We start from the raw sequence: 17,376 nt of genomic DNA on the forward strand, positions 1-17,376 counted from the left end.
CAAGGTCACCTTCTTCATATATGATCATACTGGGGATGAAGAGTTCAACACGTGAACTTTGGGAGAACATAGTTCAGTCCACAGCACCATCTGATCCTGACTATTAGCGGTATTTGGACAGACTAAACTAATCATGTGCATATAGGCTCAGAATTTTCCACATCATGGTAACAGATGAAATGATGCTAGCTGGCAGGAACTTAGACTATAAATGATGAGTACAGATCCTTTAGAAAGACCAGTGAAAGTTGATGCAACACATAAAATCACTCTGAAGAGCAAAGCATTACTATCATTATTACTGTTGCAGAGGGACTCTTGAGAGTCCCTTGGACTGCAAAGAGATCAAACCAGTCAATCCTAAAGGAAATCAGTCCTGAACAGTCATTGGAAGGACTGATGCTGAAACTGAAGCTCCAATACTTTGGCCACCTGATGTGAAGAACTGACTCCATAGAAAAGACCTGATGATGGGAAAGACTGAAGGCAGGAGGAGAAGGGGATGACAGAGGATCAGCTGGTTGGGTGGCATCACTGACTTGATAGACGTGAGTTTGAGCAAGCTCCAGGAGTTGGTGAAGGACAGAGAAGCCTGGCGTGCTGCAGTTCATAGGGTCGCAGAGTCAGAAATGACTGAGTGACTCAACTGGCTGAGTGGGACTGGGCCCTAGCTCAAGGAAAAAAAATATTCAAAATTTTTATTTTTATCAAGCTTTTGTTGGGCTTTCCATTTAAGAGAAAAATCACATGTGGTTTCTGATTGAATCCCTTGAGTTACTTGACCCATTCAAACAAGATGAAGGCTGACTGCGAACCAGATGCACACTCCAGTGAGCAATATCAAGTGTTCGTCTCTGTTTAGCTGATATTTAAAGAATTTTGGTATATCTTGCTCTCATTTTCTAGAGATTAGAGACTTCTAGTCAATTATACATGACTGGATTTCCTGAAGCAACATCCTTAGGTGATGTTTGGAAGCTTCAAAATGTTATGATGTCCCACTTCAGCAAAATGGGGGGAGGGGCAGATGGCTTACAAATATACTGAGGTTTTCTTCTGTTTCTCCCTATACACGTTGTCCTTCCTGGGATTGCAGAACTTTTCTGGCTCTAGAAACTTAGACTCCCCAGGAATCCTTAGCCAGATATCATATTATCTGAAATATAGGTAGATTATAGTCAGGATTTTTGGTTGTGACAGTCTCTGTTTTGGCTCCACTGTGGTACTTCAATGTCACCTTCAACATCAGAAAGCCCTGTTGTCTTGTAAGCTTAGATTTGGAAACGGCAGCAAGTTAAAACAAGTCTACTATATTTAAAGAAAAAGTTTCAAACTATTAAATTTAACTAACAGGTTCAGTGGGAACCTTACAATATTGACCCCACATGCTGTAAAATATGTACCGCTTACAATGAAAAAAAAATGGTTTAGCACTTGTTTACAATACAGCATGAGGTATTTTCAGCCCTTGTATAGAAATTAACCAGGATCGTTAGTTAATTAACACCTCACCTTAAAATTGGTCTCGCTTTGCATATTAGGTGCTGATATTTCTTGATGGATGATGAAGAGATTGCGAGCAAAGGTCATGAGGACCCCCTGGAGATCCTCACCGATTGTTCTGTTAATGATATCCAAACAAATGAGTTTACCAACGATTCCCCTCACATGCTTAAAAACAATCACCCTCTCATTTGTGCCTGTCTGGTGATGGAATTTAATGAGTATTTTCAATCTCACAAGGTGGCAATCTTCAGGGAGATATGAAAGATGAGGCTCCATTTTAACTTGTCAACAAAAAGGATTTGTGTAATAAATATTTTTTTATTAATCAACATAGCAGAATGTAGGAATAGGTTCAGTCATTCCTAGCAAAAGGCTACCACTGAGCTAGGACACTAGTATTAGCTCATTTTAAAAATTGTTAATTTAAGAGAATTGTTTCTGAGTGTAATTCATGCTTAACAATTTACTTGCCTACAGAGACACTGGCACCTCAGTATTTTGGAGACTTTCATCTAGGATTTATTTTCTGTTTCATGTATACAAGTGATTCCTGCCACTTATGAATGCATCCCATCTATGTGCAGAGGAGAATGTGCCCCATTCATGAAGAGCTGTCTGTATAAAGCTGAACACACATTTAAGGAAGATTTCAGAGAACTTGAAAACCATCTTGCAGAACTAAATTATGGGCAGTGAACATTCCCAAACCACTAGATCATTGTAAATTTTAACCTGGAAACAAAACTCCAGGGTATTTTTCTAGCAATTATTCAAACTTTTTTTTAATCAAAGGAAAAAATAGATTAAAGGAATGGATTAATTTTTAAAAATTGTTCTGTCTTGAGGGGGTGAACCTAAAGAGCTAATGCCTCTTAAGGCAGCTGCAAATAACTTTGGGATTACTTCTTTGCCACTTGTTATCTATAAAATAAGTCACCTTAGAGTCAGGCTTAGACGCTTTTGGAATGGCTTCCTTACAGCCTGATAGGGCTTTCCTTGGATCAGGTTGCGGGAGTAGAAATCTTCCCAGTTCCAAGACAGGAGACCAGAGCTCTATGCCCTGCTACTGACTTTGTGACTTTGAGGAAGTTACTTGAGCTCTCTGGGCCTTCATTTCTTTTCTTTGAAATGAAGGAGGTGGACTAGCCAAATACTTCCAAACTTCTTGAGTTACATTCCTTAAATCCAAGGACCACCTACTCCTACCCCTTATAGCTACTGAACATTGGTATCTTTTCTTTTAATAGAAAAAACAATAGCCAAAGGCAAATTTTTGTTGTTGTTGTTCAGTTACTAAGTTGTGTTGGATTCTTTGCTACCCCTGCAGCATGCCAGGCTTTTCTGTCCTCCACTATATCCCAGAGTTTGCTCAAATTCATGTCTATAGAGTTGGTGATGCCATCTAACCATCTCATCCTCTGCTGCCACCTTCTCCTTTTGCCTTCAGTCTTTCCCAGCATCAGGGTCTTTCCAATGAGTCAGATCTTTTTCAATGAGTTGGCTCTTCGCATTAGGTGGCCAAAGTATTGGAGCTTCAGCTTCAGCTTCAGCTTCAGTCCTTCCAATGAATATTCAGAGTTGATTTCCTTTATGATTGACTGGTTTGATCTCCTTGCTGTCCAAGGGACTCTCAAGAGTCTTCTCCAGACCACAGTTTGAAAGCATCAATTCTTCTGTGCTCAGTGTTCTTAATGGTCTAACTCTCACATCCATACTTGAGTACTGGGAAAACCATAGCTTTGATTATATGACCTTTGTCGGCAAAGCAATGTCTCTGCTTTTTAATATGCTGTCTAGTTTTGTCATAACATTCCTTCCAAGGAGCAAGGAGATGGTTTATGTATCTTTTAATTTCATGGCTTCAGTCACTGTCCACAGTGATTTTGGAGCCCAAGAAAGTAAAATCTGCCTCACCCACAGTAGTAGATATAATGGTCATCTGAATGAAATTCATCCATTCTTGTTCATTTTCATTTATTTTCCATTTTTTAGAACTAATTTTTAAAAATTTTTAATTGTAGGATAATTACTTAACAAAATTGTGATGATTTTTGCCATACATCAACATGAATTGGCCATAGGTATACATATGTCCCCTCCCTCTTATACCCATCTCCTGCCTCTCTCCCCATCCCAGCTTTTAGGTTGTCACATAGCACTGGCTTTGGGCTCCCTGCATCATACATCAAACTCCCACTGGCTACCTATTTTACATATGGTAAAGTGTATGTTTCCATGCCGGAGAAGGCAATGGCACCCTACTCCAGTACTCTTGCCTGGAAAATCCCATGGATGGAGAAGCCTGGTAGGCTGCAGTCCATGGGGTCACTAAGAGTCGGACACGATTAAGCAACTTTCCTTTCCCTTTTCACTTTCATGCTTTGGAGAAAGAAATGGCAACCCACTCCAGTGTTCTTGCCTGGAGAATCCCGGGGACGGGGAGCCTGGTGGGCTTCCATATATGGGGTTGCACAGAGTCGGACACGACTGAAGCGACTTAGCAGCAGCAGCAGCAGCATGTTTCCATGCTATTCTCACAAATCGTCCCACCTCTCCTTCCCCCACTGTGTCCAAAAGTCTGTTCTTTATGTCTGTGTCTCCCTTGCTGCCCAGCACATAGGATCGTCAGTACTATCTTTCTAGATTCCATATATATGCATTAATATACAATATTTGTCTTTCTCTTTCTGACTTACTTCGCTCTGTATAATAGGTTCTAGGTTCATCCCCCTCATTAGAACAGACTCAAATGCATTCCTTTTTATGGCTGAGTAATATTCCACTGTGTATATGTACCACAACTTCCTTAGCCATTCATCTGTCTATCCCATCCATTTTAATTCACTGATTCCTGAGATGTTGGTGTTCAATCTTGCCATCTCCTGCTTGACCACGTCCAATTTACCTCGATTCATGGACCTAACATTCCAGGTTCCTATGCAGTGTTGTTCTTTAACAGCATCGACTTTACTTTCACCACTAGACACATCCACAGCTGAGTGTCGTTTCTGGTTTCGCCCCATTGCTTCATTCTTTCTGGAGCTATTAGTAATTGCTCTCTGCTCTTTCCCAGTAGTATATTGAACACTTTCCGACCTGGGGTCTCATCTTCAGGTGTCAAATCTTTTTGCCTTTTCATACTGTTTATGTGTTTTCCAGGCAAGAATACTGGAGTGGGTTGCCATTTCCTCCTCCAGTGGATCATGTTTTGTCAGAACTCTTCACTATGACCTGTCCATCCTGGATGGCCCTTCACCACGACAAAGCTGTGATCCATGAAGGGGAAAGACAACTTTAGAGTCACTAATTTTTTTTTCATTTTTTTCTTTTTAAAATTATGAAAGTATGATAACACATTTACAGTAGACTTGGAAAACACAGAACAAAGTTACATATAGTTCTACTATATTTTACAATTTTTTAAGTAGATAAATTAATATTTTTAGTATGAGTTTCAATATCAAACTCTCAAAAATTAATAGAATGAACAGACAGAAAAGTAGAAGGATATAGTAGACCTGAATAGCACTATGAACCAATTCAACATAATTAAGATATATACAACTTTCATACGATAGCATGATACAAATTCTATTCAAGTTCCCATAGACTACAAACCAGGAGACAGTGGAACATATCCAGGGACATTAAAAAAGGTGCAAAAAATTTCATAGTCTAAAGGTATTGAAATGGTACAGAGTCTGTTCTACTATCACTGTGGAATTATGTTAGAAACCATTATCAAAAGATATTTGAAAATAGTCCACATATTTTCAAGTGTAATGTGACAATTACCAAGAGAGATTTTGAGAGTAATTAATTTTTTAACAGTGATTTGTATTTTATTGCCACAAGGTCAGTATGTATTGGACCCCAGGTGCTTCTCCAAATTCCTGGGTCCCATCCAGATCGACAAAATCAGAATCTCTGATTGTGTAGTTTCACAAAGTCCCTCAAGGTGATTCTTACATATCCTGAAGATTGAGACTCATACTTAAAAAAAATTGTGTGTGTGTGATGCTGAGTCCACACATGGATTCAAGCTCCTCTAGCCACCCCCTCAGCCTCCTCAGGTCCACGGTTCCCAGCTTGGGATCCAAGAAACTAGATTGACTGTATGTCCCCTTTCCTATTAATAATTCACCTCTAGAACTTCCTTCATTTTTCCCTTCCTTGAACTTTCTACTTAAATTCCACTATTTCCAGAAATATCCTAGTATAAGTGAAATCAGATGAAGTTATCCCAGTGAAGCCAAGCCACACAATTCTGATGTGTAAGGTTCCCTCTTAGAGCTCTCACCTGATATGGTCTGATTGTCATAAACCTAAACAAAACCCAGCCAACTCATGAAAAAGCCTCTCAATCCTCCAGAGAAAATCAAGCAACACTAAGAAAAGTTTATATTTGTTCATCTTATCTTTTTCAATGTGCTGTAAATATTAAAAGGAAGAAAAATATAGGATAGAAAGTTTCCCAACAAATCAGAATGACTTAAAGTTACCAAATAACCATATTTCAAGATATGAATAAGATACAGTTCAAGGCTATGACTCAAAAGCTCTGAGTCCTAGATGAGGTAACAACTTTTACTAAGCTCTCCAGAATAACCTGGAGAGAAATTTGCAGGAAACAGGAAAACACAGAGAAACCCCCTGAATGGTGCAAAGGACTCTTAGCATAAAATGTATCTCAAGGAGACTGCATCAGAGCTGGAACTAGATCTGAGGAGAGGCTACAGACCCTGCCTTTTAGGGAGCATCTTGCCAAGTCATCAGAGCATTTTTCTAAGCATGTCAGAATGACAACTGCCTTTCTGCAATCAGGACATCTGAGCTGGTTCCTCATTAGTCAGATTTGCTGTGGCTTGTAGGTATATGTGTTTGAATATAATATGTTGTTAAAACTAGACTCTTACCCATTGATTCTGGATAATTAATCAGTTATAATAATGAACTCCCACTGACACAACTCAAGTCAGCTTATGAAATACTTAAAGATCTAAATAAAACAAGATAGACTTTCAATAAATCAGCATACTGATTAAAATGCAAAAGCAGCATCATTCTTGTTGGTTGTTATAGTCTATTTTCTTAGCTTATTACATCTCTTAGACATACTTCATACTTACAACATTCCCAACCTGTCTCTCTTCAAGTTTTCAAATAATATAAAGATAGTTCCTTGTCTGTCCTATAAAATTTGAATGGGAAGAAGAGAAATAGCATATTATGTTGGAAACAAAGAAAACATGCTACACTAAGACCACTAAGGCAGATTTGAATTGAAGTCTAGACCTAATTGCAAATATTGTGAGAAGCACGTTTGGAAAGGCTGTCTCTAGAACATGGAATAGATATATTCCTGGTTGGTGTTGTCTTTCAACTGAGATTATAATTTACATCAAACATTGTATAAGTTTAAAGTATACAACATGTTGATTTGATATATTTATTTATTGTAATTTGATTATCACAATAGCTTTAGCTAAGACCTCTATCTCATCAAATAATTATGATTTCATTTTTGTGGTGAGAATTTTAAAGAGCTAGTCTCATGGCAATTTTGAAGTATATAATATAATATTGTTGACTATAATCACTATGCTCTTTGTTAGATTTCCCCAGAACCTATTCTAATTTTCAAACTGCAAATTTGTCCCTTTGACTAATATCCTCCCAATCCCCCCCCCCCCCCCCCCCCCGGCCCTGGTAACCGCCACTCTACTCTGTTTCATTGAGTTTGACGTTTTTTTTTTTTTGGTTCTACATGTAAGTGATATCGTATAATCTTTGTCTGGCTTTTATCACTTAGCATAATGCAGTCAAGTTTCATCTGTGTTCTCACACATAACAGGATTTCCTTCTTTCTCATGGTTGAGTAATATTCCATTCTATATATACTGCACCTTTTCAAAATTGATATATAGTTGATATACAATATTATATAAGTATCAGGTGTACAACATAATGATTGACACTTTTTAAAGGTTATACCACATTTATAGTTTTTTTTTTTTAACATACTGGCTATATTCCTTGTGTTGTAGGTTATTTATTCTATACATAGTAGTTTGTACTTCTTCATCTATCCCTGTTTTATCCCTCCCACCTTCCCTCTTCCCGCTGATAACCACTAGTTTGTTCTCTGTATCTGTAAGTCTGTTTCTTTTTGGTTATATTCACTAGCTTGTTGTATTTTTTAGACTCCACATGTAATTTATAACAAACAGTATTTCTCTTTCTCTCTGATTTATTTCACTAAGCATAATACCTCTAAGTCCCTCCACGTTGTTGTAAATGGCAAATTTTCATTCCTTTTTATGGCTGAGTAATATTCCATTGTACATATATACCACATCTTCTTTATTCACTTACCTGTTGGTGAATACTTAGGTTGCTTCCATGTCGTGGCAATTGTAAATAGTGGTGCTATGAACATTTGGGGTGCGTGTATGTTTTCAAATTAGTGTTTTCTACCCAGGAGTGAAATTGGTGGATCATATGGTAATTATACTTTTAGTTTTCTGAGAAACCTCCATACTGTTTTCCACAGTGGCTGCACCAATTTGTATTTGCACCAACAGTGTATGAGGGTTCTCCTTTCTCCACATCCTCACCAACATTTGTTATTTGTGCTCTTTTTGATGATGGATGGGTATGAGGTGATATCTCATAATTTTGATTTGCATTTCTCTGATGACAAATGATGTTGAGCATCTTTTCATGTGCTTGTTGGCCATCGGTGTGTCTTGTTTTGAAAAATATCTGTTCAGGTCTTCTGCCCAAATTTTAATCAATTTCTTTTTTTTTTCATGTTGAGTTGTATGAGCTGTTTATATATTTTGGATATTTTGGCATACCATTTGCAAATATTTTCTCCCATTTAGCAGATGGTCTTTTGTTTTGTCAATGGTTTCCTTTGCTGTGTAAAAGCTTTTAAGTTTAATTAGGTCCCATTTATTTGTTCAGAAAAGGCAATGGCAACCCACTCCAGTACTCTTGCTTGGAAAATCCCATGGATGGAGGAGCCTGGAAGGCTGCAGTCCATGGGGTCGCTGAGGGTAGGACACGACTGAGCGACTTCACTTTCACTTTTCCCTTTCATGCATTGGAGAAGGAAATGGTAACCCACTCCAGTGTTCTTGCCTGGAGAATCCCAGGGATGGGGGAGCCTGGTGGGCTGCCGTCTACGGGGTCGCACAGAGTCAGACACGACTGAAGTGACTTAGCAGCAACAGCAGCATTTATTTGTTTTTGCTTTCATTTCCTTTTCCAATCTGCAATTTAGCTCATGTGATTCTCATGCACATCAAAATTTAAAAACCACTGTTCTAAGAGAAATGGATAAAAAATATAGGGAAGCAGTTTGTTGTGTGAAAAATAATTTGTACTTCAGAGGAAAGCTATATACTGTCTATATCACACCTTGATTCTATGGGAGATATTTTACAAGTGACTGAGAAATTCTATCCAGTTTGGTAGAGGTTCAGTTGATTTTTCTCTCCTGCTTCTCATGTAGAAAAATCAACTTTGCCTCCATTTACATTTTCATTTCAATAGTCATGATCTATAAAGATGTAAGGTTTTTAAAAATTCTTTCTTGTCTGATTATAAAATCTGCCTAATTCTTCTCTCTTAAATAAAATCTTTATCATGTGTGTAGTTTTGTATTTGTATGAGAGGCGTGATTTTATCCTTTTTGGAAAACTATCTTTTAACATTTTTTTCTCAAATAAACAAAAGCTAATTCTGGAGTTGTCCAATAGTGGAAATGGCTGTCCCATGAAGCTGTGGACTTCTCATCACTAGAAGTGCAGAAAAAAAAACCACAAAAAACTACATTTGGGGGATTTGGTAAAAGATACCACATGCCAGAATTGCAACTCCCCATTGACTCTCCATTTTATCAGGAAATCTAGGCATTAGAATAGACAATGGACTAGAATGGTGGTCAATGCTGGTTGCATATTAGAATCATCTGAGTGCTTTAAAAATTTAATGCCTGGACCCTACCTCTAAAAATACTGATTTAATTGTTCTGGGCCCTGGGTACAGTGCCACACTAAGCCATACTAGAGCCCAAGGCAAAGGGAAAACATCAGTATATTTTTATTTGAAATATTGATATTTTGTTCATCATGGATTTCTTGAATTAATTTTAACATTTTGCATTACATTATTAAATTTCTCTTTATTACTGAGGTCCTTTGGGTAAGTGCCTCACTTGCCTCTCCTTATTCCCAAACTTGCCTGAACATCTGTACGTTTTAAATCTCACTCAGGCCATTCTAATGGGCAGTCATTCTAATGGCTAAGAACTACTGACTAGATGATCTTGTCTTGCATCCTTTACTGTGCTGTCCAGCATGGCAGCCACTAGACACATGGGGGAACTGAGAACTTGAAAACTTAGTAATCATAATTGAGTGTACTGCAGCTTTCACGCTCTCCTCTTTAGAATAGTGGGGAATATCCCTGCCTGTCAAATGGGAGATGGGGTTTGTTTCCCCAAAGCAATGTGCCCTTTTCTGGGGCTTCCCTGGTGGCTCAGACAGTACAGAATATGCCTGCAATGCATGAGACCCAGGTTCAACCCCTGACTTGGTATGCAAATGTAAAATATCTTATTACTTTTTGTACTGACTACATGGTGAAGTAATAATCCTTCTTTTCTTTTTGCAGTGCATCCTTTTCTTGACACTAATTTCTGAATCAATCAAGTAGGCTAAGTTATGCTTCAGTAGTTAAAACAAACAAACAAACAATTACTAGTTTGTGTAACAAAAAAGTTGGTTCTTGCTCATACTTCATTTCCCACGTGGGTCAGCATGGATCTCTGGTCCCCGCTGGGATATCAGAGCTGACGGAGGCTCCATTTCAGTGTGCTTCCAGGATTTCCAAGGCAGGAAAAAGGGCATGGTGGCTCATGGAATGGCTCTTAAAGGCACAGAGAGACATACATCACTTCCATTCATATTTCACTAGCAGAGGGTGGAGGAGGTATAATTCTGTTATGTGCGTGAAAGGAGGAGAGTGAGAACATTTTGATCAGCCACCACGACAATCCGTTGGCCTGAGGAAGTGACTGCTGGTGGCTGTGGAGTCATGTAGGACCATGGCACATTGCCTATATATGTGTGAGACCAGCCCACCACACTGTCGCAGGCAGTAAACGTGACACTTTTCTCCGTATGGCTTTCATTACAAGTTCATTTCATTAGGAAATCAGTGGGGGTATTTTGTAGCATTACAGAAATACCAGGAATGAGACCTACCGAGCTGGTTACAAACTCAGCAATGCTTCCTTCCAATATTCAGCAAGGAAAAATAAACTCATAGGGTGATCTCATTTCCCCTTTTCACCCCTGAGATTTTGGACCAAAAACAACATGTGAAATTCGATGATGATAATGGGAAGAAGAACTTAATGTTGAGAATAAGGACTTTTGAGGATTCTTTTGGTAGCAATGACATTGAGGCATTATTAATATTGCTTGTTGCCACATTAAATTTGATCAAGAGTGGAAACGGGTAGGGCTTCCCAGGTGGCTCAATGGAAAAGAATCTGCCTGCCAATGCAGGAGATGTGGGTTCAGTCCCTCGGCTGGGAATATACCCGGGAGTAGGAAATGGCAACCCACTCCAGTATTCTTGCCTGGAAAATTCCAGGGACAAAGGAGGCTAGTAGGTTATAGTCCATGGGGACACAAAGAGTCGGACACAGCTGAGCAACTGACCACACATGCTTGGAAAGGAGATAGCACATGTAACACTGGAATTAGGGTAAGGGATCTTCTTTATAGACTCAGAATAACCCAAGGAGGCAATAAAATTTTAGGGAAGTTCATTGTTATACATATCTTTTTTTTTTCCTTTGTCAAATAGAGACAGTTGAGGGGGTTATGGAGAAGTCTCTGCTTCTTCCACTGAAGAATACATAAGGAATACCCAGGTGGAATATTTCATTTGAAATGGATCTCAGAATTCTTGGAACAGATTAGAAATAATGTTTTAGAAACATACATAGTTAGTGAGAAACAGTCTTTAGAGAGAAAAAGGTGCATAGGAGGTATTCTGATGTAAGAAAAAGAATCATATTTGACTTTATGGACAATTGTGGATTAAAGCATTCCATAAAATGCTTGGCTGTGTGGCCTGGGGAAAGGGCTTAAACTCTTTAAGCACAAATTCCTCATGTAATATGGCTGAAATAGCAACTTCTTACAGAAGATTAAAGAGATAATAATATAATAGTGCTTAGCTCAGTGCCAGCACATAGTAGGGACTTGTTTAAATACCTCTCCAAGAAAATGCAATGGCGAGAACAAGTAGACACTTCTGACCAGGGATGGATCCCAGGGTCTGAAAAGATGTGGATCCTTCACAGGAAAAATAGAGTAAGGTCATTGCTAGAGAATTTGCAATTTTTCCAAGTAGTCACATGTCTCCTTCTTGCCTCAGAGTTTCATGACTCAATTTCTCATCTCTTCTTTAGCTTTATTTATTATTTGTTCTTTTTCTTTCTGTTTATCTCCTCCTACCTTATTTTTATGAAGCTTCCCTGGTGGCTCAGAGGGTAAAGAGTCTGCCTGCAATGTGGGAGACCCAGGTTTGATCCCTGCATTGGGAAGATCTCCTGTAGAAGGAAATGGAAATGCAGTCCAGTATTCTTGCCTGGAAAATTCCATGAACGAGAGAGCCTGGCTACAGTCCGTGGGGTCATAAAGAGTCAGACACGACTGAGCAACTAACACACACACACACCTTATTTTTATAGAATGTTCCAGTCTCTGGATTTTATCCTCCAGATTTTCTCCTGTTATCTTTTTCTTCTTCATATTGTTCCATCACTCCATCACCTTCAGTCTATATTTCTCTTTCTCTTCCATTTCATCTTTCATCCTTTATAGATTGTTTAGCACCAGAGACCTGGAAGCTACGCCCATTGTGTCTTCTGTGCTTCTCTGCCCTTTCTTCATTTCTTCTCACCCTCAGTGGAATCCCTTCCTCTGTACCATCTACTGTTCTCCCGGGCCATAGCAGCTTGTTTCCTGTACTGAGATTTTTTCTTAGAAATGAATCTGATCAACTCACAGAGCCATGAAGGTATAAATAACTTTAAAAATTTGGTGCTTTACTTTTCCCAGGGGTACTAGAACTTCAGTCAAGTACAAAGCCTTCAGCCGAAGAAATAAATCTCTAATAATAATTTGGGGCATTATAAAGTTATGGAGTATGTTTTCTTTTCAACAGGAGAACTTCTCTGCCAAATATGCCCACTCACAGAGCTTGTTCTGCTTTGATATTTTAGAAGCTAATAAAATAAGTTGATTCAGATAGCTAAAATTAGATTTAGCCACCTTCTGGCATATGGAAGTCTAATAAACTCTGAGGCTGAAAACTACAGTTGACTCTTCAGCTGGCCATCAATATCACTAGAAATAAACTAAAAATGGGGGAAACTGTTTTCTATCAGAACTCCTCCTGGAAAGAAACTATGTTATGTATGTAGAAGGACGCTATGAATTGAATTGTGTACCATTCCCCCCACCCCAATTCATATGTTTAAGCCTTAATACCCTATGTGAATGTATTGGAAACAGGGACTTTAAGGAAATGGTTAAGGTTATTGAGGCCATAAGGGTGAAGCCCCATTTGGATACCACCTGTGTCCTTCTAGGAGGGGTTACAGAGACACCAGAGATTGCTCTCTCTTCACCATGTTAGGGCACAGCAAAGAGGCAGTTACTCTGTTAAGTCAGGAAGGGTCCTCACTAGGAACTGAATTAATGGGAACGTCACCTTGGATTACCCAGCCCCAGAACTGTGAAAAATAAATTTACATTATTTAAATGAAGTGAAAGTTACTCAGTCGTGTCTAAGTCTTTGAGACCCCATGGACTATACAGTCCCTGGAACTCTCCAGGCCAGAATACTGGAGTGGGTAGCCTTTCCCTTCTCCAGGGGATCTTCCCAATCCAGGGATTGAACCCAGGTCTCTGACATTGCAGGCAGATTCTTTACCAGCTGAGCCACAAGGGAAGCCCTGTAAACCACCTTGTATATGGTGTTTTGTTATGGCAGCCCAACCAGACTAGGAGGATGTTCATAGGTAAGCAGCTTTGGGGTCAGAAAGTCAAGACATGCTTCAAAATGAAGAGAGGGTCCCCCTAAATGACTCCTAAGTCCGGTGAGCTACAGGGCTTCTACTTTACTAACATGGGGTATATGAGTCTGAGGACAGATACCAACTTCCCAGGACCAAGTGCTACCCTCTGTGGAGTTGCCTTTCTGCTCGTCCCCAAGCAGCACTCAGCCTTCCTCTAAATACATGTCAAACCAATGTTTAAAGAACATCTGTTTGAAGGGGTACCAAATTATTAGCTGCATAAATCACCCACAGGCCTACATTTCCTCCAATCTTGGCCAACTGTCATCCTTCATACCTCAATATTATAGCCGATGCCATGGGCCTTACACATTTGGAGAAAAACATAGTGAAAAACCAGAGAGAGACTGTCGTGCCTCAGCTGGGTGCTCATCACCGCACAGCGACTGGTTGCCTGTGACTGGAAAAAAAAAAAAAAAACACACACACACACACACAGCTGAATGTCAAACTTTTTACAAAATATATAAACTTAAAATTTTTTTTAATTTCTTTACTTTTTGGGGGGCTGTGCTGGCTCTTTGTTGCTCTGCGCAGGCTTTCTCTAGTTGCAGTGGGCAGGGGCTACTCTTCACTGCAGTACATGGGCTTCTTATTGCACTGGCCTCTCTTGTGGAGCACGGGCTCTAGGCCTCGTGGGTTTCAGTAGCTGTGGCCCATGGGCTTAGCTGCTCTGTGGCACGTGGCATGTTCCTAGACCAGGGATTAAACCCGTGTCCCCTATATTGGCAGGTGAATTCCTAACCACTGGGCCACCAGGGAAACCCTAAATACAATGTTAATCTCAGAATAATGGTGGATTAAGAGAAAAATTGCAAAGATTATACAGAGAATTCCTGTATAGCCCACACCCAGTTCCCCTGCTTTTGACACGGCACATTGATGCAGTACACGTACATGATGTTTGTCATGACTAAGGAACCAAATCGCCACATTACTGTTAAGCCCATACTTTATTTGGATATAGTTCATTTTCCCCTAGTTCCCATTTTCTGTTCCAGGATCCCCTCCACCTTATGTTTGTCATGTCTCCTGTGACAGTTTCTCAGTCTCACCTGACGGTTTTGAGGGGTACTGATCAGGTATTTTGTAGGCTATCCCTCAGTTGAGGTGTGTCTGATTTTTTTTCATGGTTAGATGAGGGTTGTTGGTTTTGGAGAGAGAGGTAAACTGCTACTTTCATCACCTCATATCAGCATGACTTATCACTATGAAGCCAACCGTGGTCCCCTGGCTAAAATAGTTTTCACTAGATTTCTTGCTGTAAAGATTCCTTCTGCCTTTCCATACTGTGCTCTTCAGCAACAAATAATTAAGTGTACTTCACCTCCTTGAAGGGACCAATGCTAGAGCTTTAATTCCAACTGCTTTCTTTGTTTGGGAAATTGCTATTCTTTATCTTGCTTGCCTATGAATGAGAGCTAGCCCAAAGAGACTGGTTATAGTAGGTCCAAAGTATTTCAACTACAGTATCTCCTAAAATATTGGAAATTTAATATGCACAAAAGAAAGTATTGATTCCTGATAGTTTCGTAGCATGTCCTTCATGAAATGTGATATTTGCCTTTGGCAATTATCTCTGTTTGTCCTTGGGTAAATGGAAATTTGGAAAACTGCTCATAGAGCCGTGGCCAACCTTACGGCATAAAAGCGGCTACACATGGCCCAGATTTTGAACTTTGGGGACCCTCAGGTGCTGGGCAACTGCCTGATTGCGTGCAGTGACTTGAAATAGGAGAAGGAAAAGGGGTGCTGCTGGCTCACAGCTGGTTGCAAGGATCCTAACGACCTGACACACTATATTCTGTGAAACTCCAGGCCCCCTGTTTGCCTCTGAGCTAATGCAGGGAACTGCGGCTGACTGAGCGAGTACCCAGCAGAAAATAAACATCCTTTCCCCCACATCTCACACACAGACACACACACAGATTTCATGTTCATCTTTTGTGACATACGTCCCCCACATACTGTGTCTTTTCCTTCAACATTTACATAGTTTATCTGATGGTCACGTTATCCGTAGCAGTAATTAAGCCCACACACAAGTGGGGTCCACACCTACAAAAATGTTAGGCTCCCAAAGGCTAATGCATCGATCTGTGCAGCCCCACTGGTATGTCCCCACTTAGAGCCACTGGGAATTCTACTTTTACAAAGGAAAATCTATTTGACCATCTATTGTCTCACAGCTGTACTTTGTTATCTCCCTAACCTATTATGAGTTGTTCTCCTGGCTGGCGCCCTTTCATGACTGGGAGTTTTCTGAGGGCAGGCACTGTTTGGCTTCTGAATCCCAGGCTGGACATCCCAGGCTAGTGTTCAGTATTTCTTCAAAGAATAGATACATGAAATAAAGTGGACTGCATTTCTCTCAGACTGAAGAGGTACTTCAAAGGATGTAATTCAGGGGACTTACAGTCACTGAGAGCTTTGGGGGCAGAAACAGAGATTGATTCACAAAACGGGATAGTCACACATGCTCTAGAAAATGACAGCTCAGGACAGTCATCCCAGGCCTTGCCCCTAGAGGACATCTTTTGGAGGACAATGTAGCTCTGGCAGAGATAATTGGAGGGTAACAAGAACTGGCTAAGAGAAGCTCTGGCTCAGCTATGCAGTCAGTCTGGGGGAGCATGACAACCACGCCTGCTCACCCTGCCATGCCAGGCTGTGCCATGCTCATGCCTTCACAGCAAAGGTCCAGAAGCCTGAGCTTTTGTGTGTGGAAGTGAGCTGTAAATACTCTGAAATTCCATTGTGGTTACTGAGCATGTAATTGCGTGGTAATTACCATGAATTCACAAGATAATTCTGAGGTTATTTTTGTCTTCTAAACTTGTCTTATGCTGCTATAGTATATAAACTAGCAAACCCAAGATCAGGCACCAGTCAGTGAGGGAGAGAGATGGGCAGGCATCTGATACCAGGATCCAGCTCAGTGCACGTCTTGGCTCCAAAGTGAAGCAGAAGAGCTCACTGTTCAGTATTACTGGACAGCAACCATCCTGAGACTTCTTCCACTCTATGGAGACAGACTGCAATTACCCTCCTCCCAGACCTGAGCTTGTGATTCATATGGAATTGGAAAGAAAAACCAGGATATTTGATGTATGTCTCCAAGTAATGTCTTCTTTTCCATGACCATCCCCATCCTAGTCCAGACCATTGCAGCCTACTAGGGAGGTGCAGGTACAAGCAGAATTCAGTAGTGGAGAGGTTAAACAGAATCAGAATGACCAAAGATCAAAACCTGACTAGGCCACTTACTGAATGTATGATCTTGGATATGTCATTTAACTTCTCTGACTTCTGATGATTAAACAAACACCTAGTATTTGATACACAGTAGCTACTGTTAATTGTTGCTGTTTCTTTGAAGGGCCTGGGAGCATTGTAGACCTATAGCAAATGTAATTTTCCAGGCTGTTCCTTCCTCAACTGGTACCTGGGATATTGAGCATTATGACTATAATTTCATGTTTTCCAAACTCCGATTGGTCAATGCTCTGAACTCTTCAGTGTCTCCTTCTTGCCTTCAAGACTCCCCAACTTTCTCAGTCACTTTTCCCACTCCCTGCCTCCCGTAATCTCTGTCCCAGTCCAGCTGGTTCATAATAGACCACAGTCTCTCTTCAGCTACTGTCCTTTCCACTGCAGAGGGTCTCCCTCTCCTTGTCACATGGTGACTGCCTTAGTCTGTA

The 17,376-nt window shown here is 40.2% G+C and overlaps 1 protein-coding gene across 1 annotated transcript in view; it reads right to left on the bottom strand.

The window, feature by feature from the left end:
* Nucleotides 1-1,490: 1,490 nt before the first annotated feature.
* The window catches only part of LOC120852518 (IQ domain-containing protein H-like), a 112,832-nt gene continuing 96,946 nt past the window's right edge, over nucleotides 1,491-17,376 (bottom strand). The window contains 2 exon segments of the mRNA XM_040225798.1: nucleotides 1,491-1,621; nucleotides 13,953-14,075. Coding sequence (XP_040081732.1) covers nucleotides 1,538-1,621; nucleotides 13,953-14,075 — 207 coding nt within the window. The 3' untranslated portion in view covers nucleotides 1,491-1,537.

This window comes from Oryx dammah, unplaced genomic scaffold (genome assembly GCF_014754425.2).
Source record: "Oryx dammah isolate SB20612 unplaced genomic scaffold, SCBI_Odam_1.1 HiC_scaffold_26, whole genome shotgun sequence".
NCBI lineage: Eukaryota > Metazoa > Chordata > Mammalia > Artiodactyla > Bovidae > Oryx > Oryx dammah.